General features: G+C 56.1%; 1 protein-coding gene across 3 annotated transcripts in view; it reads left to right on the top strand.

The window, feature by feature from the left end:
* PEPD (peptidase D) overlaps positions 1–27,498 on the top strand; it is a 113,420-nt gene that overhangs the window by 65,212 nt on the left and 20,710 nt on the right. For 2 of the 3 annotated variants that reach the window (XM_040633709.1, XM_040633711.1), the window contains 2 exons: positions 24,525–24,593; positions 25,729–25,806. The exons of the other annotated variant lie outside the window; for it this stretch is intronic. In XM_040633709.1, the coding sequence (XP_040489643.1) occupies positions 24,525–24,593; positions 25,729–25,806 (147 nt within the window). The remainder of the gene's footprint in view (positions 1–24,524; positions 24,594–25,728; positions 25,807–27,498) is intronic. 3 annotated transcript variants of the gene reach the window in all.

The raw sequence follows: 27,498 nt of genomic DNA, 5'->3' as shown, positions 1-27,498 counted from the left end.
GTGTGTGTGTGTGTGTGTGTGTGTGTGTGTTTGTGCGCACAGGCCTGGCCCTCGTAGGTCCCCTTAGGTCCTGGGCAGAAGGTGAGTGGGTCTTATGACAACACTGGGACAGGTCTCCCAGGGACAGGGTACAAACCTGGGGTCGCCATCCAGGTGGAAGAGTGGGGAGGAACCAGAGGCAGTAGTTCTGGGGTCTTAGAAATGACACATTAGTGACACGTGGGGACAGGAGGGTGGTGGTTTCCAGGAGGGGCAAGCAGGGGGTGAGAAGTGCTTGGGCCAGCATGTAAGACACGAAACCCATGAGGCCAGGGCAAGTTCACTGAGTCAGGCCACTCCTCTTGCAGCAAGCATTTTGCCAGACATGGTCCTGAGCCCTGGGAACACAATGTGCCGGGATGGCCGTGCTTACGTGGAGTGGGGTCCTCGGGGAGAACCCCACTGCGGGGGTGGCGGCAGCAGCAGCGCGGTGGGCATTTCCTGAGGGCAGGCCACACACCAGCGCAGTGTAGGCCCTTTGCTCTCTGTAATCAAATGACGGTACGGCCCATTTCGTCCTCACGGCCACCTTCTGAGTGTAGGGACTACTGTTTGGTCCCTTCTGTCGGCCATCAAAGTGAGGAACCTTGGCAAGGTCATACCTTTGGCAGGTGGAGGAGCCTGGGATTCGAACCCTAGCAGTTACCATCGTACAGTGCAGGGTCCCGGAAAGGCCCAGTGGTCCTGTGGGGAGTTCCGGTTTTTAAAGTCCCTGTAAAAATTAAAAAGGACAAGTATGTTGATGTCATGAATTATGATGACATATAAGCTAGTGCCAGAATCAGGGCAGAATCTGGCCAACTCTAGGTCAGGAAGAAGTCTCAGTCCCCTGAAGTGGAAGGAGACTGCCTAAGAAGGGGCAGGAGGCTCCACTCACTCGCCCACCCCCGACCCCTGAGTCAGGGCCAGCCTCAGCCAGAAAGCCCAGCAGCTATCACCTAAGAGCCAGGGTGTGGCCCTCAGAGTTGCTGTAGCCTCTAGAACTGTTCCCTGTGGCCCTTCGGAGATAACAGGTCTGGAGCGAAGGGACAGCCCAGGCATGGGGGAGAGGTAGGGTAGAGATGGGAGAGGGTATGGGGGGGTGGGCGGCGGTCACCAGCAGGGGTGGACAGTGTCCCAGGAGCCCAGGCCCTGCAGGTTCCTGGCTGTGGTCAGGGCCGAGGGAGAACCAGCCCTGCCCCAGGGCCGAGGGCAGCCTGGCACAGAGCAGGTGTTCCTGAGAAAGAAAAGGAACAGGGCTGGTTCCTTGGGTGTTGGGGAAGGACGGCTCCTCACTCAACCCTTGGAGGAGTCAGGGTCCAAGGAGCGTCCACCTGGCTGGGGCCAAAGTCGTGCGTGTCAGAGCAAGCTCACGAGCCACCCCCCACCTCAGCCTGGGCTGTGCACCCTTCCAGGCGGCCTCCCTTCCTGTGGATGTGGTCACTGGCCCTGGTGAACCCGATGACCCAGTGGTTATCAAGGAGTCAGATCGGCGCCCCTGTGCAGGCAGATAAGGGGTGTGTGTTGGTGTTGCAATGTGGTGTGTGTGGCAATCGTTCACAGGTGGTCCCAGGGCCAGACCCAGGCCAGCCTTCCCAGAAAGCTGTTAAATGGCAGGGCGTTCTTGCAGGCAGACTGAGATGCCATCTCAGGAGGCCTGAGAGAGCCAGAGGTGATCTCTCTGGGCTTGATGGAACCTGCGTGAACCAGGCTCACAGTCCCTACACGACCAGGAGTTTCCAGAATCATTTCCAGATGTAGTAGGTATGACTGAAACTTGCTAGGAATTACACTTAGTGTTGTCCGGTTCAGGGAGCTCTGATTTGACCAATCTGAGCACTTGCCCAGAGTACAGCAGACGCTCTCTTGACCCTCTCACAGCTCTTGGCTGAGCGGGCTGACACCTGCCCCCCACGCACCGCATGTCCATGGCAAGCAGGCCACCTGTGGGCCGGCAAGTATTGGCTCGTTCCCAGCCTGCGTGTGCCAGTTTCTTGGATTATAAACATTTACTGGGTAACCACAGGTGCCAGGCACTGCTCTAGGAGCAGGGAGACAGAACAGAGGAAAGCCTGTCTGTGAAGTAAAATGTGCTGCCTTTGTGGTGGTAGCAAATGCCAGGGAAAAAATAAAACCAGAAAAAGATAACAGAGGGAGTCCTGGGAGTGATTTGCCGTTTTGAATATGGTGGCTTTGAAAGCCTGGCATAGAGGTTGAATGAGACCTGAGGTGCTGGGGGGCTGAGCCCCGGGGTGTCAGGAGAGGAACTGCAGAGAGGCCCGAGTGGCAGAGAAGAGGGGCCGGGTGCTGGGAGTCGAGCAAAGGAGGGACTTGGCCTGGTAGCGGTGGGGAGCTGGCTGCCGGGGGCGGGGGCGGGGGGGCGGCAATGAGGAGGGTGACAGAGCACTGGCCCCGGGTCGGAGTGTGGAAGGTGAGAAGCAGGCGAGTTCTGGGCATGTTTTACGCCAGGCCTGGTGAACCTGGGGGCCCAGCAGCTATCGGAATCTGCTCAGGACCAGGGAGAGCCAGCAGCATTTGCTGGCAGATGAAGGCTGACTCCAGGGTTTTTGGAGCATCTGGAAGGATGGAGTCGCCACTAAGCAAGGTGGGGAAGACTGAAAGAAGAGTCCAGACCCCCTGCGCCTGGGGAAAATGAGGCAGCAGAGGGAAGAACAGCGGAACAGCTGGGACAAGGTCCATTTCCAGCCAGGGTCACCCACCCATCCAGTGACAGGGCCCACTGGATGTCATTTAGAGTTGTTATAAATGGACCATTGCTATGCTTGACGGCAAGCCAACATAAAATCATTAAGGACAGTTCTTGGAACCTCATCTTGTAAAGCCTGGCATTTGCTCCGGGGAGTTTATGGAAGGCATTCGGCAAGGCCCGAGAGTGGCAGCACCTCAGAGGACAAGATCTGATTTAGTCCCAGGCAGGCTGACAGTCAGCACAGTTGGGCTCCGTGACACAGACAGCTCTCTGGTTATGGTCCTGTCTGGCCCAGGTCCCTTTTACCTCGGGCCTGTTCTTTGCAGAGAGCTCCCAGGAAGCTAAAACCAATGGCTTGGGTCCTGCAGCAGACCCAGCTGCTCAGGGAGGTTCGGTGGGCTTTCCAGCCAGCCCACACAGGGGCCAGCCTGCCTGGGGCCGGCCCCCGGGCCTTTGTGCCAACCCAACTTTGCCTGAGGTTTGGCCCCTCCAGGAGAGGATTTGGAGCGTCTAGCGCTGCTCCTAATTGGCAGAGTTTGTGGCCCCCGGCAGCTTAGGAGCCCAGCCCAGGAGAGGTGGGGGCCAGGAAGTGCAGGACCCAGGCATGGCCTGTATACTCTGGGGACTATGGATGCATACGAGACATGCCAGGTTAGGGGGGCCCCGGGCATACCATGCTTTTTCCTCCTCAGGCCATGACCAGACTGGAGCAGCCCCTCAAACCTCCACTCTAGGTCCCCTCCAATAGCAGACTTTTGCACTGCTAGGAGAAGAACCGTGCCACTGGCTTGTCCTGGATCCCTTTTTGCTAGAAAGCATTCTGCGTGTTTTTTGTTCCTGTTAAAGAACAGGGAGAGACCATGCCTCAGTCCCAAAGAGTTGCCATTAACCAGGGCTCCACAGTTTGCTCCGAGGAGAGCAACCAGAGCAGGAAGGACATTTTCCTCCAGGACAGCTGCCCTGCTGGGACTGGGCTGTCGGTGTGGTCTTGCCCTTGCATTAGAGGCTGAAGGGCCCTGCAGGTTCCATTTCTGACAACCACAAAGTCAGGCCAGTCTGGCCCAGGAGAGGAAGCAGGCAGCTGCGTTGGTTGGGGCTCTAGGCTGGGGCAGGATCATAGGACAGGCAGTCTTTCTCCTGCCGAGCAGACACAGCATGGCCCTGGGGGGCGTTGGGGTGCAGCGTCCCTGCCTCTGGGATGACTCCCCAGGACCAGGGAGCAGATGGGTCTGTTTACCCTGTGCTCAGCTGAGTGTCCGTGCCAGAAACCCAGTGCTCAGGGGCCGCCCTCTGCGATCCTGGCCCAGTTCCCCGATGCTTCCTGAAGTCTTACTGGCTGGCGATGTCCTTGGGGCTTATGTCTGGGCAGTGGTCCAGCCAGTAAGACTTAGAGGGTTACTTCCGGCTCTCCAGGAGGGTCACTCACGGCGTTAATGCACTTCCATCCTCGTATTTCATGATGAGAGACCATTCTTCCTGCCTCACTTTCCTCTGCCCCTTTCATTAGCTCAGCTGTGACTTGGTTGGTTGGGGGAGAGCCTGGGTATCAGACCCTTCGCGTTATCAAGGGTTTGAACCCCACCTCTTCCAACCGTGAGGCAACATGGCAGGAAGTGGCGAGGAGCGCCCAGGAGCCAGGCCCTTCTCCGCATAGTCCATGCGCCTGCAGAAATCACTGTCCAGGATGTTTCTGATGACAGCACCCCCTTCACGTTCTCCCCCTCGTGTCGCCGCCTGCTCACCTGTAGCGGGCAATTTGGTTGGATTTATTCCGATGGGCTCTGTGCACTTAGCAGTTGAGAAAGAGATTCGTCATTCTGCTATACGGCATCACACACTCCGTGACCTAAACGAGTGTGACAACGGAGAGTTCAACCACGGTGTAAAATTTCAGTGTTATTTATGATGCCGAGAGGTCCCGTGCCTGCGGTGTCGCCTTAATCCAGGCTAAATCTGGAGCCCTGTCTCCCGGGCCGGCCCATGTGTCTCCATGGCTGTTAATGACTGCTCCTCCAGGCGCCCTGTTTGCTGACAAAAAAATCCATCTGAAGCTTTTGCATCTCATGTGGCTGTTAAAAATTGACATTTCTTTATTGATGTAACTGGTTCCTGCCAAATACTTGGGGACAAATAAAAGTGGCTGAACTTGGAGACAAGCAGAGAAGCATTTGTTCATGGAATTGCTGGCCAATTGATGTTGGTACTTAAACAAGCTATCATTTTAAAGGAATCTCGAAAGAAAGTAGACTGTATTGAGAAGTTAACGTTCGGAGCGGCTGGGCCAGGAGTAGGCGACACAGCCGTTCTGAGGGTCGGAGGCGGGAGGGTGTTTTTTTCCCTCAGCCTCCCGGGGCCACATCCTCGGGTTCCCCCCCACTCACTTCACTTTCCCTGCCACTCCCCACGCTCCGGCTGCCTCCTCAGGCCTGGTTGCTGTTACTGCACAATGCCCTGCTTCTCTCTGCCTCGGGATTTTCCACTTTCTCTGCCCTCTGCTGCAGACCTCCTCCTCCAGGGAGTCTTCCAGTGAGTTGCATCCCCCTGGCTGTGCTCTCCCAGCACGTGGCTTCTGCTGTGTTCTGCTTCACTCGGGGAATGTGTCTGTGGATTGAGGGCCTTGGTCAGCCTTGCTCACCCCACAATCATAGCATGTCATGGCTGGCACATAGTAGGTGTGTGATGGTGTTGCCAAGCAGACCCGAGGAACAAGCACAGAGAGCTGGTGTGTTGGATGGATCTCTCTGGACAGCTTGCCTTCCTGAGCCCCCCAAGATGCAGGGCTGGGGGCAGGCAGGCGCTCCTGGAAACACTGGCCCAGTTCCGGCCTGTCGCCCTGTGGAGTAATTACTTTAGACCAGCAACAAGTGTGGGAGACCAAGGAGGCAGTGTCATTGATTTTCCCATAAAGGCGCAATTTGTAGTAAGTGAGAGAGCCTTCCTGGGAACACCTCAGCCATCTTCACAGCCCCGTCCCAGTGGGGAGAATGAGGAGGGTCTGCGGCAGCCACCAAGGCCTCCCGGGGGCACTAGGCTCGCAGCCCAAGCAGGGGCGGGGGTCTCCTCAGCCTTAGGCCCACTGGAGCCCTTGATGGTGCCCAGCTTGTCGAGCAGGAGCATCCTGTCCTAGGCCAGCGGGAGACACTGAAGAAGGCTTGTGCCAGCCTCCAAGCAAGGCACTGGGAGCCCTTCCCTCCCCCTCCCCCACAGTGACCCCTCATTCTGCCCCGTGCCTTCTCCCCCACTTCCCCAGGCCAAAGCAGCACCCTGACACCAAGCTGGGGCCGGGAAGTCAGGGGGAGCTCTGGGCCAGTTTAACCTCAGGCTCTTCCTCTCCTCCCCCAGCTCCCCCCTCCCCTTTCTTCTCCCTCACTGTTTCCGGGAGGCCAGCCCCTTCCTCCACACCTGCTCCCCTCCTCCCATGTTTGCTGAAGTAATAGTCAGTGCCAGGCACCAGGCAGGCAGACGACCTGCTGAGAGCCTGGAGGGGACAACCTGGCCTCAGACTAGCAGGAGCACCTCCGTGTGGGGCTGGTGTCAGAGCCCAAGTGGGGACCACCATGGGAATGTGGTATGAGGGGCCCAAAGCAGTCCTCTGCTTGTAGCCCTTGGGGAGATCCCAGGTGCTGGGATCAGCACTTCCTTGACAAGGTACAGGCAAAATATGGTCTGCATTCCCATTTCATGGGGGAGGGAGCTGAGGCCAGAGAGGCACGCTCGGGAGCCAGGAACCCTACCACCAGGGCACGCTGTGCCCATAGCGCTGTGCCCAGAGCTAAAGAAGGGGGTGGGTTCTGGGGGGCCTTTGTCCTCCAGCCAGACTCAGGCCCCAGTTGTTCTTTGTTCTGGGCTATGGCCAGATGGGGGATCAGTGCCCCCGCCTTCAGACCACCTGTCTGTTCTGAGGGGCTTGGGCAGCAGGAAGTGACAAGGGAGGGTGACCTGGTGAGTCACCCGCCCTGGGGCCTCAGCTTAGCTTCCAGATTCTGTTTTCCATCACATTAATTGCATTTATTATTCATAAACTTCTAAAACTGGCTTCTGGGGCCTCAATTTTCCAAGCCCCCTGGGCTGTCACAGCTGAGGCTCCTCTGTGTCGGGCTCACCAGGGGTCCTCTATGGCTTTGAGTCTGGATCAGACGCTGGCTTAGCCGAGGGCCTTTTGAATTTGGAAATGGAAACAAAGGATCTTCAGCTTGGTGGCTTTACTGGGACAGTCTTGGGAGGCTGGGCGTTTTCTCTCCTCTGCCTGGAAGTTCCGGGTGGACAAGGGAGCTGTCACCTCAACTGCCCGCATTTGGCTGCCCCAAGTGCCAGGCCCCTGTCCCTCATGGTGCAGCGGGCCTGTGCCCTGGGGCTCCTGCCCCATGGGAGCCGGTGTCTGTCTTGGCCCCTTCTCTCTACTGTCCTCAGATGTTTGTAACCGTCCACTGTTTGTGCAGCTCCCCACCCCCGCCGCATCTTGGTCCTTCCCTGGAAGCAGGGAGGGCAGGCCCGAGGAGGACTGGGCCTCACTTGTCACTGGCTAGACTTCCTCCTGCTCTTCCTGGCTCCTTCCCATCCCCATTCCTGAGGCCCAGCTCGGGAACTCTCGAAGGGCAGGACCTTTCCCAGCCACTTCCAGGTGCCCCCAGCTGGCAGCTCTCTTCCCCCGTTGAGCCGGTTCGTGTTTTTCACTTCTTCTTCCTCATTGCTAACCAGGTTTCCATTTCTGCTGAGGTGTCTACTTGCAGAAGGACAGGCACCTCTTAGGGAGCCACCTGCAGCTCTCTGTGTCTTCAAGATGTGTGATCCCGCCCTGGGGCGAGGGAAGGCCACGTGTGCTGTGATCCTGCGGGGACAGGTCTGACTTTAGGAGAAGACTGTTTCTGTCCCGGCAGCTCCCAGGCCTGGCCAGGCGCTCCGATGCCTCATGCTCGGGGTCATGCCTCTGCTTCCTAAAGGCATGGGCTTGAAACTCTCTTCCCTGCTAGGTTAAAAAAAAAAAAAAAAATACCAGACGTGAAACACAGAGACGCTGGAACAGTCACTGGAAGAGAACTTGGCCAAGCGCTCCGTACCCAGCAACACAGCAGACGCGGCAGGAGACGTGCACCAGAGAGAACTCTGCATGGACCAGGAGAACTCTGAAACTGGGGGACCCCAAAGCCCACCTGTAGGGATGGATAAACAGACGAATACCGTCGAGGGTGAGGACGAAAGGGTTGTTGCTGCACACGAGGACACGGACGGACCACTGCCAGGCGGCAGCATCAGGTGGAAGCCAGACTCAAGGGCCTGTGCTGTCTTATCCCACTTCCGTGAAGCTCTCCAACAGATAGAACCGTAGAGATGGGGGAGCAGAGGGCAAGGGGGGAGGTGGGCATGGCCTCTGCCAGCCTGCAAAGGTTCCAGATCTGGATCGCACGGAACATCATCAGTCTGGACACCTAAGATGTGTGCTTTACCGTATGTGTTGTATTTCAATAAATAGGTTTACCCAAAAAACAAAAAGCAAAAAGCAACCGTACAAAGCGGAGCTATTACAGTGACAGTCTGGGCAGGAAGGCTGCTGTCTGTCTCTTACCGTGAGCGGTCCTCGAACTTTCCAAATGTATAGGCCTCTGGAGAGCTACAGGCTGACACGGGAAAATGACCATTTGTGCGCTTTCAGAATTATTCTGTTGGCCAGTGACAAAGAAAATGAAAAGTTAAATGCAATTTAGGGAAATACCGCCTGGGCTGTCTGTTAAGGCCGGGACCTGAATATCGAGTCTATTAGAAGCAATTGTAAAAGGGACCACATTTCTTAATGTTTCTCATTTGACGGGAAGGTTTTTAAATATGGGGCATTAGTTAATAAAAAGTCCCTAGAAGCCTATTGTAATATATTACCTAATTCCTGACCGTTTGTAGTCACTGAAATAGGTAAAAAGGGAATGTAGAATTAATATATAGTTATTATTAAAATTGCCTTATAAATGAGTTAAGTCCCCCGGAGGTGCAGAATGGGCATCATTATTCTAAGACGGGTTCAAGGGCCTTGGTGTGCCCTGTGTTTGTTCAGCGGGAATGCCCCCTTAGTAGGGAGGGGAGAGCTCTGGCTCTGTAGTTTAAGGATGAAACACCTGCTCGCACTGAAAGAGGTGAGAACTAGCAACCAGACTACAGAAATGTCATAAAGAACTCTCCTTCCCTAGTTATTGAAGTTTCTGGGCTGGCTGGCGCTTTGAGGCTTCATGGAGCTTATTCTCTGCCCGAGGCGAGGAAGGCCAGGAAAGGCAGCCAGTTCTCATGGGTTAGAAGTGTTTGTGTAGCTCCCGGGGCCCTGGGGACCCCCAGTAGTCCCAGAACTAGGTGGGTAAAAATGATTCCCTTAAAGCGTTGGCCCCCAGCACACCACGCTGCCGGGGTTGGGGGGCTGACCCCATGCACCCAGCCCAGCTGCAGGCCAGTACGGGGGGCCGGGGGTGGGGGGGCAAGGTGCCTCTGGATGATGTGTGCCTGGACCACTGTCTCCAGGCTGCTTGTGCAGGGAGCCCCGGCTTCCCACTGCTGCTATGCAGCAGAGAGTTTCACTGGAGGATCCAGAAGCTGGGATTGAAAGTCTCCTCAGATCAGAGCTGTTTGCTGAATCCAAGTTCTTTCCGGGGCATTTGGCAAATGTCCTGTCATACACGTTCTAGGAGATTTGCCCTGTACAGATTTGCTGGATCTGTTTACAGTGGCGGGCTCGCTTCTACGGAACAACAGGGTCCCCCTGGGCAGAGATGCTTCCTTCTGTTCCTGGGGGAGATCGAGAGCCCCAGAGGCGGACCTGCTCCTTAATTCCGTCCTTGCAAGCTGCTTGTTTGGCCCCATCCTGTCTCTTGCTCGCTCCATTGCAGAGGGAGCCCAAGCCATCCATGTTTCCCTGAGGGGTGAGGGGCTGGTGGCCTGCTGAGGGCAGCGTTGGTGGTGTGGACAGCCAGAGGAAGCAGGCAGGGCTGTTCTCCAAGCAGGCTGTGACACCCCCAGTCCCCGCTGCAGGACGCCTATCTCTGTGCAGACAGAGGGTTTCGCCACAGAATCTGACTCCAGAGAAGGAAGTTAAGTAGGCTTTTGAAGCAGGGCTGAGCAGACAGTCTCATGGCTTGGATTCTCCACACCCCATACCAAAGAGCCTTGCCTACTGAGTTTGTTTCTGAACTGCAGTCCCGCAAGCCTGGCTAATGGGTTCTCAAGTTGCTCTGTGCGGGCGGCAGGTGGTGTGCACTTGCGACCCCTTGTGGCAACTACGAGCAGTGGTCTCAGATCCTGGCTGTGTGGGTTGTGTCCGCTGGGCCCAGCACATCCTAAGAGGCCTGGGGAGGGCGGGGGCAGTGGGGCAAGACTGGTACCGGGCAGCTGGTCTTTAACAAGGAGCTCTCATTTCTTCCAGAAAATATTTTCAAAATGAAACGGCTTTTTTTTTCCTGATAAAAAGATATTACATGTTCCGATAGGAAATTCAGGCAGTACAGAACATTATAAACAAGGTATGAAAAACCCCTGTGATACAGAGGTTCACTAACCCCGTGGCTTTAGCAAGCATGCTTCTGGGTCTCTCCAGGAGGGGCAGACAGACAGACTTTGATCTGCTGGGATCACGCTAGGCAGTTTGTTCTGACCGCCGGGGTCAAGTGGGTTTCCCTGCCGTCTCTGAGCTAGGACACCCTGCCCCCGTGGGGCCTCGTCATCATCCGCCCACACCAGTCCTCCACCGGGAATGGCCCAGTAGCTTCGGACTTCCCAGCGTGAACAACATCGTAGCGATCAGCCTTATCTGTCCATCTCTCTCTCTCTCTCTCTCTCTCTCTCTCTCGTGTTTAACTGGTCATCTCTCTGGGGTAAATTCCCGCAAATGGAATTACTGGGGGAAATTTTGATACACAAAGCCAATCTATCCTTTAGAAGTTATTCTCCCTCATAGCTGCCTGTGACATGAATGTCTAGTGAGCACATACTATGTGCTTCCTAGAAATTTTCTCATTTAGTACCATGAGGAGTGACATCCTCTGCACTTTTTGGACACATAAAGGCTTTAAGAACCTGGCCCACGGTCCCACAGCAGACCGATGCATCTTGGAGGAGCCAGGCAGCCTCTAGAACCCACACTCTCTGCCGCTGAGCTGGACACACACACACACACGTACACACACACACACCCGTGAGTGCCTGTACTCACGGGCCCAGAGTTAACTGTGTTGCTTTTATTATTTTTCATCTCTACCAGCTGATAAAGGAAAAGTAATACTCACCTTTATTTGTACTTCTTTGATTACTGGGGAGTTAATCTTCTCTTGCAGGTGCTTCTCTATCATTTGTTTTTGTGGCTTGTCCGTCCTTGGCACAAGCTGCTGTTGGGACGTTCAGGGTCGACTCACTGATCTCTAAGAGCTCTTCACACTAGGGCCCTTCATGTTACCATTCTATTTGTCAAAATATTTTCTCCCAGTTTGATGCACCATTTAAATATAAATCGTCAAATTCATCCTTTCCTGTTACTTGATGCCTTCGTGTCCTCACATAGGCCGCTTCTGCTGCCTCAACACCATTCAGCCGCTTGCATCTGTCTTCTTCTGTTTTTATGGTTTTACAATTTTATTTAAAAACTTTTCTGCACAGTTATGAAATATTTCCACACTGGCATGTACAGTGTGACAAATCCACGTATCCACATGGTTTTGTTTTTACATGTAACTCTTTGGTCTACCTAAAATGCATGTAAGACTGACCAGTAAGCAAGGACGCTGGCATTTTTGCCCCCTGTGAAATGACGCATCAACACCGTGGATGTTTATTTCTGGCTCACGTTGCCGTCTGAGGCGGGCCCCATGGCTGTCCTCCACCAGTGTCGGACCTGCTTCTGCTGCCTGACTTCCCTGCCCCTGTTGAGAGGGGAGAGAGAAAGCATGGCGAGCTTACGTCCACTCTTAAAAGCCTTGCCTGGAAGCGGCACACGTCACTTCCGCTCATACTCCCTTTGGCGGGAGCCAGTCCCACAGGCCCACTGACTCCAGGGGGACAGGTGAGCACACGGCCAGGTCTCCGCCCAGGTGCCTCCGGAGAGGCTGGGGTTTAAGGCCGCGTGTTTGTGTGCGTGTGCGTGCGCGTGCACGTGTTCTGTTTGGACCATTAGGCATATTCCGCCAGCCGTCCCTGCCATCTGTTAACCTGTGTCGCCCTTTCCTCAGATGCTTACTGAGGACCCACTGTGTGCTCATCACTATACCCAGCCTTGGGTATAGGGTGCCTTGGGCCTGTGTCTATGACTTCACTTCGAGACCGGTGGGGTAAAAGGACACAGCCATATGCAAGAGTGAAAGCCATGAAGGGCATGTGTGTATGTCTATGATCGGGGGTGGGGGGAAGGAGAGAGGAGAGTGCTCACCTAGGAAGGGCTTTTGATGGTGAGAGAGAGGAGAGGCCACTGACAACCTCCTCCAGCCACCACCTCTGTCTGGGGCAGGCAGGTGGGCCGTGAGGGGGCCTGGTTGAAGGCTAGCAGGGCAGCCAGGTGGACTGGGGGGGGGTGCAGGATGGAGGGGCTGCAGCAATCCTGGTGCAAGAGGAGCCCAAGGGTGCTGGCAAGGGGACGGGGCTGGGGCTGGGGGCAGAGCCCGAAACAGTGCTCAGGGCAGGCCAGGCGGTATGGATGGTCGCTGGAGAGGCCAGCATGGTCGATGGGGAAACACAGCTTCACAGCGTGACTCGCTCTGCCCCCTCCTCCGAGTTCTCAGGGCGTCTTGTAAGCTTGCTGGAGCTGAGTGGGTGATTTGGTTGCTTGTGTGGGTCCCCCTTGGTGAGGCACTTCACGGTGTGTGCAGGGAGGGGATGGAGAAGCCACAGGACTTTTCTGGGCTCATGGCTGGACAGGAGGAGGGGAGACGCAGACCCTCATCACATAGCTGGTGCTTCTGCCTCAGAGCATGACTCCTCCAGGCCAGGAGCCAGGAGTGCGCCTCCAGACCAGGCAGTTGACCAGAAATAGATCGCCATCTGCCAGGAGGAGGGCAAGGAGTTCCAGACTACCTTCGCTGTACAGCTCTCTGAACAGGACTTCACACACGGAACAGTCCCTGCTGGCCGTCTGCTGGCTTCAGTTAGCAGTATTAGTACCAGAAAGAAAGAATATTTAACTTTGCATCAATAGGCAAAGAATAATTAAAATATAATTAAAAGCATGAATTCTTCTAATTATTGGCTTTATATAATGTGTATTTAAAAACAAGACATCTGTTAAGGCTTTCTTTTGAATCTATCCAGAAACCAAGAGAGGGTAGCATTTTAATTAAAAATGGATTATTTCAAAAACCATTTAATCACCCTGTCATCATAGGACTTAGACCTTATTAATTAGCTATCGATAAATAGGTTTAAGTTACCGAAAATTTTAATTCATGGGGGTTAGAGGAGTACTTTTAGGAACCGGCCGTGCGTCTGTAGGAAGTCAGGGGAAAGGCTCAGACTACGAGAGTGAGTTCTTAAGTCACCTCACCTGTTCCCTGCAGACCCAGAATGGACTTCCTGCAAAGGGTTGGGGACAGGTGGGGAGGCCCTGGGGCCCTGGAGAGGGGAGCTCAGTGCCCCGCGGTCACCCCACCCTGCCCCATGCTTGCGAGCGCCCCCCACTGGCAGCGCCACCTCTTTTCAGAGCTGATCTTTCTACGGGGCAGCGTGGGTGCCCTCTCCATTCATCATCTTAAGTGGATAAAGACTTTCAAAGTGATAAATAGCACTGCTGTTGTTCCTTCAGCCAAGTGTGTCTAAAATAACGTTTGGAGTTGTGAATGGGGATGCGAAGGCTCGTTAGGAGAGGGTCTCTGGTGGCCCACGCTAAGTAGCCAGGATGCTGCCGTGAAATGCAAGCACGTGCAGGGCGGAGAGGGCTGTTGCCACCAAGGGCCCACCCGGGCCTGCCGGACGCTGTCTGGGTCTCCTTCCATTGACAGGTTGCCTTCGACCTGGGCTTTGTGGCTCCCTGGAGCTTGGGAGAACGTTCTCAAAGAGGATACACTGTGTCTTAGGTACCTGGGGTAGCACTCACCTGTTGAGGTGGCCATGGTTCTTGCTTCTTGCAAGTGGTTGGGATCCCAGGCTGCAGCGACACAGCTCTCCTGGGCCCTCCAGCCTCGAGGTGGCCCCCGGCCTCTGGCTGCACCCTGACCCCCCAGGGGACCAGTTCCTGCATTTCATGTCCTGTGTTTAGAATACCTAGAATGGTTTACATGTGCGTGTCTGGGCCTGGCTGGTGTCAGAGCCTTGAGCGGAGGGTCATTGGGAGGGAAAATGTGGACACGGGACCCAGAAGGTGACTCAGAAGAGGAGAGCCCCAGAGAGCTGGCCAGAGCTGGAGCTGGGATGCGGAGAGCCAGCCAACGCTTCGGACCACCCCTTTAGAGAGGCATTGACCTAAAACGGTGCTTTGCAGAGAAATTTCTATCTGAAACACCCAATTTGTGAAATACTTTTAAGATGATGAGGCTGAGAAAGAAATTTGATGTTTGGAAATAAGGTAGCCCTGGGCTCTGTAGAAATAAGACAGACACACTGGAGGGATTTGAAGAACATAGACAGCCCTCTCTTTCTGTAGAAGGGATGATGGGGGGATCCTGGCCGGGCCGTGCAGAGTGGAATCCGGGATCCTCATGCTCTGCAGGATTGGTGTTCAGCAAGCACCTTTGTGGTGAAGGAGTCCAAGTTTTGCTTCTTCCACGGATGGTGGGAGGAATTTGCGGCGTGGGGCCTCAGGGCAAGTGGTGCCTGCAAGGACACCACAGGCGGGGCGGGGTGGCCACCAGGCACCTGAGGTGCTGTACACCCAGGGACCCACATGGGCATTTGGGAGAGTCCTTGCCCTGAACAGGCGCTGTTGAATGACCTGGCTTTATGACGAGCTATTAAATAAGGAAGACGGAAACATTGCCAAGTAAGGCTCCAGCCAGGATTCAGGCCAAAGGAAAGCACTTCCACATCTTCACTTTTGGCGGAGCCGAGCGGCGTGGTAAGAACTTGGCATCTGCTTGTCTGAGGCCCTTCGCAGCCAGATTTGCTGGAGGTGGCAGCGTCTCCCCAGACCCCTCCGCATTCCGGGTGCTAAGGACAGAGGGGCCCCGTTTGGCGTTTGCCCTGAGGGTCCACACTGGCCCGGTGTCTGAGGCTGCTGAGCCAGGGATAGGAGCAAGGGAGGGGGGTACAGGAAAGAATCCAGATTCTGTTTGAGTGCCTCCCACCAGCTGTTTCCCAAAGACAGGCAGGTGCTCTCTGGAGGCCGGGGGCTTCTGGACCAAGGTACTCCCACCCAGAACCAAAATAAACAGGTTCTTCTTCAGAGACACCTTAGAGCAGGGTCACCTAGCATCAGTCACGTGATACCACCTGCCAAAGCTTTGTCCCACGTGTAGTGTTATTTGCTTAATAGTTTCTTTACTTTTTTTTTAATGTTCTTTAAAAGAAAGCTTTATATCCCTGTCATGAGTGAAACACAGTATAATTTGCCGTAAATGGAATGGAACGCTTTAAAGTAAATAGCTAATGCATAGAACGTGTGTATTGGTGTACCCCATAATGTCATCTCATGGACTTCTGTCATGCTTTGGGAAATACTAGCTGAAGGAGAGCCCCCCACCCCCCATTGCTCTTCCAGAAGGCTCCCCTCATACCGGCTTCCTTCCCCGACACCTTCCTGGGGAGGGGAGGAAGGGGTGCAGGCATCCTTGGGAGGGAAAGTAGCCTCTGGATTGTGTCAGACAAGAATTATCTCCCTCCACCTCTTCCTGGTCATACATTGATCCTCCATGGATGATTCCTAGGGTGGCCTGGTGCATTTTTTAAAGTTCAGGGGGGGTGGTGGTTTTGGTTTGGGGCCAAGAAGGCTGTGATTATCGATGTCAGCCAGGGTGCTGAGATTGGGTCAGATGTGAGCAGATGGTGATCTCGGATGAAGGCACATTACACAGCTTTCCCCAGGCCTCCCAAAGCTGGGGCCCCCTCACTCGTTCAAGAGCATCAGCCCCAAAAGGGTCTGGATTCACAGATCTAGAATTTTCCACCTGTGCCACATGCTGCAGGCTCCAGGTTTTGTCTTCCTGTATATTGTCACCATTCTGGCCACCGGTCAGCCCTGCCCTTCTTGTCTGCAGCTCCTGCCTCCACTGCCCTGCCCTTCTTTCAGGCAATCGGCAAAGAAGGTCCTGCAGAGGGTCAGAATGGGCCAGCTGCTTGCTACCTAGATGATGGTCGAAACCACTAGCTAGTGTCCTTCATGTATAAATCCCTTAAGGATCAATAAGAGAAAGACGAACATTCATTTTTCTAAAAAATGAAACAGGCCACTCAGAAAGGAAGAAATGTGAGGACCTAGACACGTAAACTTGCCAGTAATCAGTGAAACAATAAAATACTTCTTTGTTTTGCGTGCCAGATTCGCAGTCCAGTGGGCAGGCAGACCCCATGGTGCACCGCTCAGGACCCTGAAAATCCTTATGAACCTTTTTGGGGTCTGTTTGGCAGGAGAGGCCCTGAGACTCGAAATGTGCCCATGTAATTCTCCTTCTAGGAATTTAGTCCAGAGACAGGGAAAGGCATATGGCCACGGGTGTCCATCATAACACGGAGGTGGAAGCAACCTACATATCCAACTGCGTGGAATCGGGGAAGTAAATTACAGGCTGTGACACTGCCCACGCAACCATGTACGCTCAGTCACTCAACAGAAATGTACGGAGAGGCGTCAGTGGGCCAGGCACTATTCTGGGCTCTGGGGACACTCGAGTAAGCAAAATAGACAAAACCCCAGCCTAATGGAGGTGAGAATGGATGGATGGATGGATGGATGGATGGATGGATGGATGGATAAAAGTTAGATGGTGAGGGTTAGAGGGGAGGGAGTACTTTATCGAGGGAGCTAGGGACAGGTGTCCCTGAGAAGGGGATATTGGAGGAGGGGACATTGGAGGAGAGTCCTGAAGGAGAGAGCAAGCTATGGATCTCTGGGACAGACATTCCAGGCAGAGAGAAGGGGGCTCCTCTGATGGCCCTGCGGGGGGAGCTTGCCTGGGGGTCCCAGGAGCAGCAGGAAGGCAGATGGAGAAGAGACAGGGAAATGAGAGGGGAGTGGGCTGCTCCCAGGAAGCTAGGATGCTGAGTTCCTACTTAGATCATCAAAGGAACCGTCTGTAGGGGACAAGGACAGAAGCAGGGAGAGCAGTCATATTGGAACCGCTATACCACTGTCACCATCGACCTGCAAGAGAAGAAGATGGCTGGCACCAGCGTTAGAGGGGAAGAAGTGGTGAGATTCTGGACAGAGTGACCCCAAAACACAAACATAGTATAGACCTGTGTCTGTGAACAAGGGACCATGATGTGGCTTTAGCAAGAACCTTCCCTAAAATGTCCCAGGACTGGTCCAGGATTGGATGGGGGAACTTTTGAGCTACGTTGGGCCCCGTGCAGAGGTGTGAAGTTGGAGTTAGGAGCCAGTGAGTAAATGGATACAGCTGCCTGCAAAGCCTGGTGTTACCTGCTAAAGCTGAACTGACACCAAATCCGGTGATACAGCATTTCCAGCCCCAGCATATGCTCAGTGGAGATGCGTGCACACTGCCCCAGAAGACCGGACGAGAGTGTCCACAGCACCCCTGTTCACGATAGTCGCTGTTTGGAAACCGCCAGAATGTTCAGCAGCAGGACCAGTGGAGCCAGTGGAACGCGACCAACAAAGAGAAGGAGCAGCGACAGCTACCTGCCACTGCGAGGGTCTCGCGGGCATCGACGGGAGCGGCAGAAGCAACCCCACAGAGACAGTCTGGCCCTGCCGTTTGAGTCCCTTTACGTAAAGGTCACAAGGAGGCAGAAGGCATGTCCGGTGTTGGAAGTCAGGCAGCCGGCAGAGGGAGGGCGGGCTGGGAGGGGCCTCGCGTGCGGGCGCTCGGGAGCACTCACTCTGTGGCAGATCACCGTGCTGGGTCCCTGCGGTGTAGTCCTCTTCTGTATGCACATCGACTTCAGTCAAAAAGTGGCTTCGGAAAAGGTTTTTATTATTTTACTATACAACTCATTATTATTTTTAAAAATCTGCGTTTATGCATTCAAAAAAAATGCCTGGAAGGATGTTCAACAACATATTTGACAGAGGTTATCTCTGGGGGATAAGATTATGGGTGCAGTTTTTTTCCTTTGTGTAGAGAATTTCAAAATCTTTTCCATATATATATATGATTTGCATTTATTAGTAGTCTGACGCGGCCAGGGCTTAGTCCCGTCGCTGATACCGAAGAACTTGGAAATTCAACCTAATCAGGCATGTCAAGAATAAAGAGGAATATTTGTTAATTGAATGTCATGTTATGTCCTCAGTTATGCTTAATACAAGATAGGCAATTTAGAATTCCCAATTATCCAATTAAAATGCTAATTATCTCGTACCTTGATAACGCTGCTCTTGGGGAGAGAGTGAGTGGCTTCTCTCTGGTGCTCCTCGTCTTCCTGCCGTGACCCTGTCTTTGCTGTCGCCCTTGCCTCCGGTTGGTGGAGTCTTCCCTTGCAGGGCCTCTGCGTCCCAAAGGCATCTCCTGGAGTCCCCCTGCTCCTGCGTTCCACCTGCCCACCTGGGGGCCCCCTCCCAGCATAGCCGGCCTTGGCCCGGGAGTGGGTGGGGCCCTGGAAGTTGTGGTGTAGGGGTCAGAAGGGGGGTATCAGGGTCAGAAACCCTGCAGGGACTCCAGCTCAAACACCGATTCAGTGGGTTCCCTGACCCCAGCACGCCACCGCTCCAAGCCACAGATTCCTCATCTGCAAAGTCTGTGATCTGTGTCCCTGGTGGTGCCGAGTCTTGCCAGCTGTGCTGTGAGCTCTGGTTTTATTAATAATGCACATGTGGGTTTAGTCCACGTCAGTCCCTTCTCGGTGACAGACTGTGTGAAAGCTACTTGCTCATTTAAAACACCCTTGAGCCTGAGTGGTGGCTCTCTAGCTTGCTCTGTGTCTTTCCCCACTGGGGGACCTGGGGAAGGAGCGGGACAGGCAGCCTGTCAGTTCACCACCACCCAGTCTGGACCCCGCCATTCAGGAGGCCCACGAGAACTCGGTTACAGGAGCTGGGGCTCTCCCCGGGAATTTGGGCAGAGCCCGGCCGGGATGGGTGGCTGGAACCGCCCTTTGTGGCAGTGATTACCAGGCCGGGATGGGGGCTCTTCTGCTGGGTGCTTTCTGATGACATCTGATCACCCCAGAAGAAATGAATGGAACAGCATCCACCCTTCCCTGGAAATTCAAAAATAATGTGCTACGTGCTTCTGGTTCCTTGGGAAAGCTGTTCTGCTGCTGACTCCTCGCAGAGACCCCTCCTTGGGGTCTGGACCCGACTCCTTTCTGGCTGCTGCCTCTACTTCAGGGAAAGCAGGGAAACAGGAGAACACTCCACTCACCTCCAGGTGAATCTCAGGGCTCCTCTCTGTGGGACTGTGGTTTTCTCACTATCAGGAATTTTCTTTCAGTAAGTACTCAAGTCTTCAAAAGGTCTATCACATTCATTACGTAGTTGTCATTTATAGCCAAAAAATAAGGGTAGTTAAATAGAATAAATGTGAATCAAAAGTAACTCAGTGCGGTGATAACTGCACAGAACATAGTTCTGTTCTAGCCCCAAAACATCACGAGACACCCCCACTCCCTCCTTTCTCACCACTCAAGGCCCTGGCACTTCCCTAAAGAGGTGAGACTTCCAGAGACAGCTGAGATGCCCTGTGTCAGGGGACACCCGCATGTGCAACTGTCTTTGGCGTGTGTCCACCTGTGCGTGGGGCTGCAGGGCACCCGTGGGGAGCCCGGCTGCACTGGACCGTGTGGGCACCAGGGTCCAGGCCACGGAGGGATTCTGTTTGGCTTTAAAGGACAAGAGACTCTTCGTCCAAGCCCGGCGTCCCTCGAAGGGTCCTTGCTGTGTGCACTCCCTTTGAGGCCCCTGAACAATGACAGTGGTGACAGTTGACGTGTCTTGTACATAGTGCCTGGTATGTGGCAGACATTGTTATACATGCTTTTTATGTATCATATTACGTAAATGATACAACAGCTCTGTGGGAGGTACTGTTATTCCATCTTACAGATGAGGAAGCTGAGGCACGGACAGGCCATACGGCTGGTAAGCGGCAGAGCTAGGATTTGGCTTCAGTGTCAGCACTGAGCGGTGCCCTGGGAGGCTAGGCATGTGGTCCAGAGCAAGGGTGACAGGATGCGCACAGTGTGGAGAACCCGCAGGCCTGAGCGCATGGGGGGCAGCCACAAGGAACCTGCCTCTGCCAGGAGAGAACGTGGGAACCTGCCTTGGACCCCAGTAACAGTGGGTGTGGGCTGCACCTGGCCCAGGAGGACCCTGCATTTAGCTTGGAGTGCCTTGGCCGCACACAGAATCTTGTGTCCTAACCGCTTACTCTCCTAGGCCCGCAGCTCAGCCGAGTGGCCAGCCCACCTTCCCTTCCACGCTCCTGCTCCTGGCTCGGCCTCCCAGGAACCGCTGTGCATTAGGGCCCCACCCGGGAGGGGGCTGTGCACCCCTGCTCCCCTCCCCGGCTGGTCCATCTGCCAGTGGTCACGCTTGTGCTGATAGCTCGCTGACACCGGCCGCCCTGGGCAGCCCTTCTGCCATTATCTTGGGCAGCTAATGCATTTTTATAGGTCCGTGGCTATCTCCTCATCAGGTGATAAACCGCAGAGGGCAGGAGCTGGGCCGTGAGCCCAGGAAGGCTCCATGGGCTGGATGTGCGGGCCCCAGGGGAGGCCCGCAGTGCTGTCCCCGGAGACACCGTTCCTGCAGATCCGGGCCTCGGCATCTGCGCTCCCTGCCCCATCCGTCATCCCCAGGCACTGACAAATGGGCCTGCCCCTCTGTCGCCGCCAGCTCCATCCACCTCGTTACTCACAGCATAGACTCTCCCAGGTTACTGAAAGGTTCTCACTGATGCCTGGAGACAAAGCATTTTCCACTTGTGTCTTGCTTGGGAGAAATTTATAGGCAAGGAGTATAAATTTATAGTTAGAGGAACGGCCGTGCTGGGGGAGGGGGAGGAGCTTCAGGGACCACATTGTGGCAGGTGTGTGTGTGAGACCCCTGGTTGCCTCTGCGCATCGGGAAGCCACCTCCCCGCTGCCAGGCCACGTGCCTGGTACCTGGTCGGGTGCTCCCCACCCCATGCCCCACGCAGACGAGCAGGAGGGAGTGGGGCAGATAGGCCCCACAGGATATCGGCACACAGGGAGAGTCACGGATGGAAAGAGCGGGTGGAGGTGATCTCTGGGCTGCTGGCACTGCTGCCTGGCTTCCCGCCCCCATCTGCTGATGGATAGACTGGTCACTTCTAGAAGTTCTTCACAGCGTCTGCCTGTTGTGTTTTCATGCTCTGTGGTTAGGTGCCAATTATTTCATAGGTACCCGTAGTCTCTGACAGTTCTGTTATCAGAAGTCCTTGGGGGGCTCAGCCTGCTGCTGGCTGTGTCTGACAACTCTTGTGGACTGATTTTGGATTGTGAGTTCATCCTCTGTGTGTGTGTGTGTGTGTACACATACACGTGCACACAGACCCTGGCTGGCCTGGGCTGAGTCTGGCTGCCCAGTTGGCTTTGTGTCGCCCCTGCTGGGGGCCCCAGTTTCACCAGTCAGCAACATAGCTTCTGCTAATTTCTTGGCGTAGGAGTTTCCAAACCAAGCAGGTAGTTCACACTGGACCCTGAACTTCACGGAGGACAGAGGGTGCATTCCGGCCCAGGCCACAGCTATACGTGAGGGTGGCGTCTCCATTCTCTTCTGCTACTTCTTACGTCCCTGAGGCCTTGCCTCTGTCCCCACATGGCAGTGAAAGCCAAGGCCTCCAGTTTGCCAAGCCCAGCAGCTCCGTCTTCCTTCCGGCCCCACCTTCCTTCCTGTCCCACGAACGTGGCTCCACGCACTATCTTTCATGTTGCATCTCTGAGTGCGGGAGGTGGGACGGTTTCCGGCCACGGAAAATCATCGTCTCCTCGGGGCTCCAGAGGGACCGATTGGTAGCTTCCAGGTGAATTTGGCTGTGGACATGTGTCTGTCAGGAGTTAGGCCCCTCTGGTTATGGGTTACCTGATCCTCCTCTCGTTCACAGTTTGCCGTATTTTCCGTTAAGTTCCAGAGCGGTCTTTACTAACTGCCCTTCCATCGCCGCCTTGGGCTGTGAGCTGTGTAGCGGGAACGGGTGCAGCTCTGACTGAGCGCCACCCAGGCTTCGCGGGAGCTTCACATCACCCATGGGGCCCCAGTTTGGAGCACGCACTGCTCAACACTCCCCCCCACCTTGAAAATCAGAAATGTGTGGGACTCGCATCTTTCCACGGGCCCCCTGACCATTCATGTGTCCACAGCCCAGGCCCGAGGGCCCAGAGAGAAGGACCTCCGAGGCGTGTGAGCAGAAAATGTGGACCTGTTGCCTTCGCCTGTTATTGCCACCAAAGCACCAGTTGGTGCTTGTGTCGTTTCAGAAAAGTTAATTTAAATCCAAATTAGATGCTGAAGTCCAATTTGAAGAACTTCAAGTCATTTTCAGCTCGAGTGACTTTCCGGCTTATGGCGTTTCTCCTCTTCCTGTGGCTAGAAGCTGCCCCAGTGCCGGGCTGCAATACGCAGGTGAAAAGTGGGTCAGCCTTCACCTAGTCTAGTGCTTCTGTAAGCTGTGCCTTTTGCCCTAAAGTGCTTTTTTCTTAAGTGGAAGCCAGAGCGTGCCATGAAGGCTGTTTCTCCTGAGTAGAGGACACGGCAGGGAAATGCAGGCCGCTGAGACTGGCTGCAGGGGAGGGGAGCCGCCCACCCACCCCGTGTCCTCAGGCAGCTGCCGAATGTTCCTGGTTATTCATCTGTGCACACAGGCGGCACAGCTGTCCCCCTGCCTGGCCTTGCTGGCTGTCCCCACAGCCTGCAGTTGTCTGCCTGCCCCCGCCCCAGGAGAGGCCCATTGTCCCCAGTCTCTGGAGAACGGCCTGCTTCTGTCTGGACGGGGTTGGTCTTCCAAAGCCTTGTAGGGAAGCCCCGCAGCTCCACGGCGCGCCTGGCGTCCTCCCCTAACTGGTCTCGCAGTGCGGGGTCCCAGTGTCCGAGGCCCTGGTATCTAGGCTAGGAGCAGAGGCTGCCTGCTGGGGCTTGGCGCTGGAAGGCTGGTCCCAGGAAGGAACGGGCTGGGCTGTAGCCGCATGTGGGGCTGTGACTTGGTCTCGCTGCCCCCACGGTCTCCGGGACAGTTGGTGGCAGCCCCCAGAGTGCCCCTGCTGTGAATACAGGGCACTGACAAGGGGAGGGGGGAATGTGCGTCCTTCCTTGCCTCCCTGGCAGTTCCTGAAATCCTTTCTGTTGAGGAAATCGTTCACTCACAGATACCCAATTATCCTGGGAGGTTTGTGAAGCAAGTCTGGAAGCCGATTGAACGTAGCAGAACCCTTCCTGCATGACAACTACTTAATACCCAATCATAACAATTATACGTAATTGGTGTTTACAGTGCCTGTAAGATTAGACTCCTCCATACAGACGTTCCCTGAAACAGGCCTCAAGCGTGCAGGGCAGGCTTGCCACTCAGCATGCCCACGGGCTGCCTTGGTGTTCTGAGGACGGGGGCAGCGGCACAGTCCTGTCCTTGGGCCCCACCCTGGTGGTCAGTGGGTGGGGTGCGGTCCCCTGGACCTGCTGCTCAGCCAGGGCTCCTGGGGGGCTGGGCCTGAGCTGTTGCCTAGGACTCAGGGAGGGGGTGAGGCCTGGAGAGGCTGCGCTCTTTGAGTACAGAGCCCCCAGGTCCTGGGGCTTACGGTGGGGGTTGGGCAGGGTCAGAGCCTCCCCAGAGCTCTTAGTAGAGTGGCCCCCGGAGGATTCAACACTCCTGATGTGTTGATGTGGCTGGTCTGGCCCATCAGCCCCTGTAGTCATCTGCAGGATGTGCCCCGGGTGGGCAGGGGTAGGGTCCAGGCCTTTGCCTCAGGTGGCTTACCCTCTGACCTTGGTTATACTCCTGGGTCTGCTGACATCCATGCACCTGCAGGCCTCACCAGGCTCTGGCTCTGGGCTCAGCCTGGGGGCTGATCCCTCTAGGATCTCATCTTCCCCTCCAGACTTTGCTCCTGGCCTCCCCTGCCCAGGGTGGGAGCTTGTCCAGGCCATTTGCTGCTTGGTCGGAGGAAGGAGAAGCAGGACCTGTCCTCAGACCCTGCCCCTCTCCACCCCGTCTGCCCACAACCAGAGACCGCTCTGCCCAGCTTTTTTTCCATGGGGGTCTGCCCCTCGACCCTGTCCTCCAGGCCAGTGCCCAGCAGCTCCTGCTCCTCTTTCCCTGTGCCCCTCACCAGGGTCAGGCCCAGGGCCACCTGAGGCTCAGGGCTGGGAGAGCTCATGTGCCTCCTGGGCCATGTGTCCAGCCCCTCTTGGTGGAGTGGGTTGTGGCCAGTGGACAGCAGAGTCCCAGGGAGACACTCCCTCCAGCCCTGCAGAGGCAGTGGTGGCCCCTGCCCCAGCCCGTCTTCCCACAGGACCAGGGCTGTCTTCCCGAGGGGCTGGGGGTGGGGCTGGGTGGCGCCGCTGCATGGGCGGTGGTGCGCTTCTCCAGTGTTGCTCCCTCTCCCCACTGGACTCTGCTTCTGCACCCTGGGCTCTGGGCTGCAAGCCTCGCAGACCCACGCAGGGGAGCTCAGGTCTTGCTGCGGGCACAGCCGAGCAAGGCCTGGGCTGAGGATTTGCAGGGGGCGGGGGGCGTGCTCTGGCAACTCTGCCCTGCCGTCCTTTCTTCCCCTGCAGCCTCTTCGAGCACTACTGCTACTCCCGGGGGGGCATGCGCCACAGCTCCTACACCTGCATCTGCGGCAGGTAAGTGGGAATGACGGAGGACGGAGGTTGTGGGAAGGTGAGGGGACCCCCCCACCCCCTGGGCTTAGACACACCTGCTCCCTACCATGCCCACAGCAGGGCCCACTGAAGCCGAGAAGTCATTCTCCCCTCCTCAAGCTCCCAGCCCGGCCCGCTCACTGCCAGGCCCTCCCTCGCCTTCTCTAGGGTGGCTTCCCCCCTGGGTGCAGGAGGCCGTGGTTTCGTGTCAGTGTGTGTAGCCGTCTGCATGGCTGTGTAGGGAACATCACGACGGTGGGTGGGTCCAGGTCTCTGTGGTGGGGGTGTCCCCCCACATGTGGCACATTGAGACTGGTGTAGGGGGCTCTGTGTGCGTGTCACCTGCCCCTGGCTGAGTGTGCTTGGAGGCCACGGGGTACAGATGACCCCAAGAATGGGGCAGCCCGTGGCTGTGAGTGTGCACGGCTGTGTGTGTGTCTGCGTGGCTGTGTGTGTCACTGTGGGTGTGTCTTTGAGGGGCACATCCTCCCCTCCCGGGCCCATGGCAGCTAGCCTCCCCCGGCTCTGCCCCCGGGGTCAGAGGGTCTGGCCTCTGCCCGCCAGGACGGAGCCAGCAGCTCTGCTGATACGCACGTCCTGGGCACATGAATAATACATGTGAACATCTCGGTCTTTGGAAATGTTCTTCTCTGGTGGATAGAGAGAAAAATCATTATTTCTACTTTTATGATTCCTGAGACTCCCGAACAGGGCCATAAATATTACACCCAGGTGGGTTTTTTTTTTCCTTTGGACAGACTTAAAAGTCCTTTTTTTCTTAAAGGCATCGCTCATTAGGGAAGCGAGCTCGAGTAGAGGAGCAAGACTGGCAGCATGACGGCCCCTGACGTGCTCTAGGCCCTTCCCCAGGCCTCAGACCCTTGTTCCCCACCAATCCCACCTCCCCAGCCCCAAGAGCACCTGCCCGCACAGCACTCATCTAGGAGAGCCCTGCACGTGTCAGCACGGGAGCCACAAGCCACAGGGCTGGTCACCAGCCATGTGACCTGTCCCGGCCACCCCTGGGCCTCTGCTAGAGGGGGAATGGTACTGCCTGTGGGCCAGGCCTGCTGCGTGAGGCCGGGCTGTTGACCCCCCACCTCCCGGTGTTCCACAGTGGTGAGAATTCAGCAGTGCTGCACTATGGACATGCCGGGGCCCCCAACGACCGGACCATCCAGGATGGAGACATGTGGTGAGTGAGGCGAGCCCCAAGCCATCCCTGCCCTGGCTCTACATGTGACCCTCGGGGCCTCGGTGGGTCTCTACCTCCAGGGGGACTGACTGGGGGGCCCTCTTGGTCCCACCCTGAGACAGCTGAGCACAGCGAGGCCCCCAGGTCTGCTCTCGGCCCAGACTTCTTTGCCAGGGCCCGCCCACAGGCTCCTTCTCTCCAAGGCCAGGGAAGCACTAGGAGAGGGTATGGGAGACCCTGTGTTGCGTGGGGGGGGGGGGGGGGGTACAGCCTCAGAGGAGGTGTGAGACCAGCCCCTGCCCTGCATTCGCAACACTCACATCTCCGTCTTGGTACCAGGAGGGCAGGCACCTAGTCTGGAGCAGGGAAGACCCCTGGGGAGCCTCCCACTCTCTCAATCCTGCCAGCCTCAGCCATCCATAAGCGGCCATGAGTTCAGGAGGTTAGAGGGGCACTTGACCTTCAAGACTGTTTGCGGGGCTTTCCTGAGCACAGTTCAAGGTGCTCAGAGCACCTCCTAGAGCCCTGACTAAGCAGATGAGGGCAGGATCTGCAACCCCCAACCCCCGAAGGACTCTCACCTATTGGCAGAATTGCAGTCCTGCTTACACCCCCCGGGGTGGAGGGCTTATACTGAGCGTAGGCCGCACCTCTCCGGGCAGCTGCCCCGAGCCATGGCAGGGGTCTGTGGCTGCCTCGCTGACCTGGACCAGCTCTCTCTGTGACTCATGGGCACTGGGCACTCTGATTCTCTCCACTGCCCAGACCTTGGGCAGGGCCAGCCCAGGCTGCCATAGGACCACTGAGAGCCACCCCGAGGCCACCCCGTCTTGGCCTTCAGACATCTTGCCATGGTCATCAACACATGGGCAGGGTGGGGGGGCATGCACTGTCCCACCCGGTTCTCTGGGGCCTGCAGCTCCTTTGCTGGGGCACCCGAGCAAGAGTCCCGCCAGCCTGCTTCCTGGTAGTATCATGCCTCGTGTCGGGTTGTGGGTGTCGCCCTACTAGGCTCCATTCCCGAGCTAGAGTTCTGGCCATGCCTGCATGGTGGCCAGAACCCGGCCTCCTACACGTGTAGCCCAGCCCTATGGCAGGGAGGAAGGGAGCCTGGACACAGGAGGCCCTGGCCCACATCCACTGGGGGATGTGAGCCGTGTTCTGAGCTGTCACTGCTAAGTGTTTTCAGAAATCCTCCCAATCCCAGGGGGTCCCCGCCACAGAGCACACCGGGCTCCATGACTGGCTGCGGACTCTGCACTCACCGAGGGTCAGTAGCGGGATGGGCTGTTCTGGCTACAGCCGCTGTCGCCCAGAGCCCGGATCAACCTTCTGGGAGGAAACAAAGCCACAGAGTTCCCTCTTGGAGCCTCAGTTTACTTTTCTGTCAGTGGAGATAGCATATGGCTTTCAGACCAGCATGAAGGGGCAAAAGAAATGTGTCAGAAAGGCAGGGGCTGAGCTCATGTGTCCTTTCCGGGGGGGGCCTGGGCCAGCAGAATGGGGGTGGATGCATACAGAGTGGGACACCCAAAGTGGCTGCACCCCTCCCAGAGTGGCTCATGTCCTTCTTGGCATAGGGGCCAAGGGCATGCAAGATCCCTGACAGGACCTTTCCCTGTGCCTAGCATCAGGGACATCTCTTCAGGTAGATGTCCTCACCCTGCCCCTACCCCATGCCCCCCCAACCCC

The sequence above is a fragment of the Ursus maritimus genome, unplaced genomic scaffold, assembly GCF_017311325.1.
Source record: "Ursus maritimus isolate PB19 unplaced genomic scaffold, ASM1731132v1 scaffold_19, whole genome shotgun sequence".
In the NCBI taxonomy this organism is placed as follows: Eukaryota; Metazoa; Chordata; class Mammalia; order Carnivora; family Ursidae; genus Ursus; species Ursus maritimus.
Note: the sequence above shows the minus strand (reverse complement) of the source record. Positions and strands in the feature narration are given on the sequence as shown.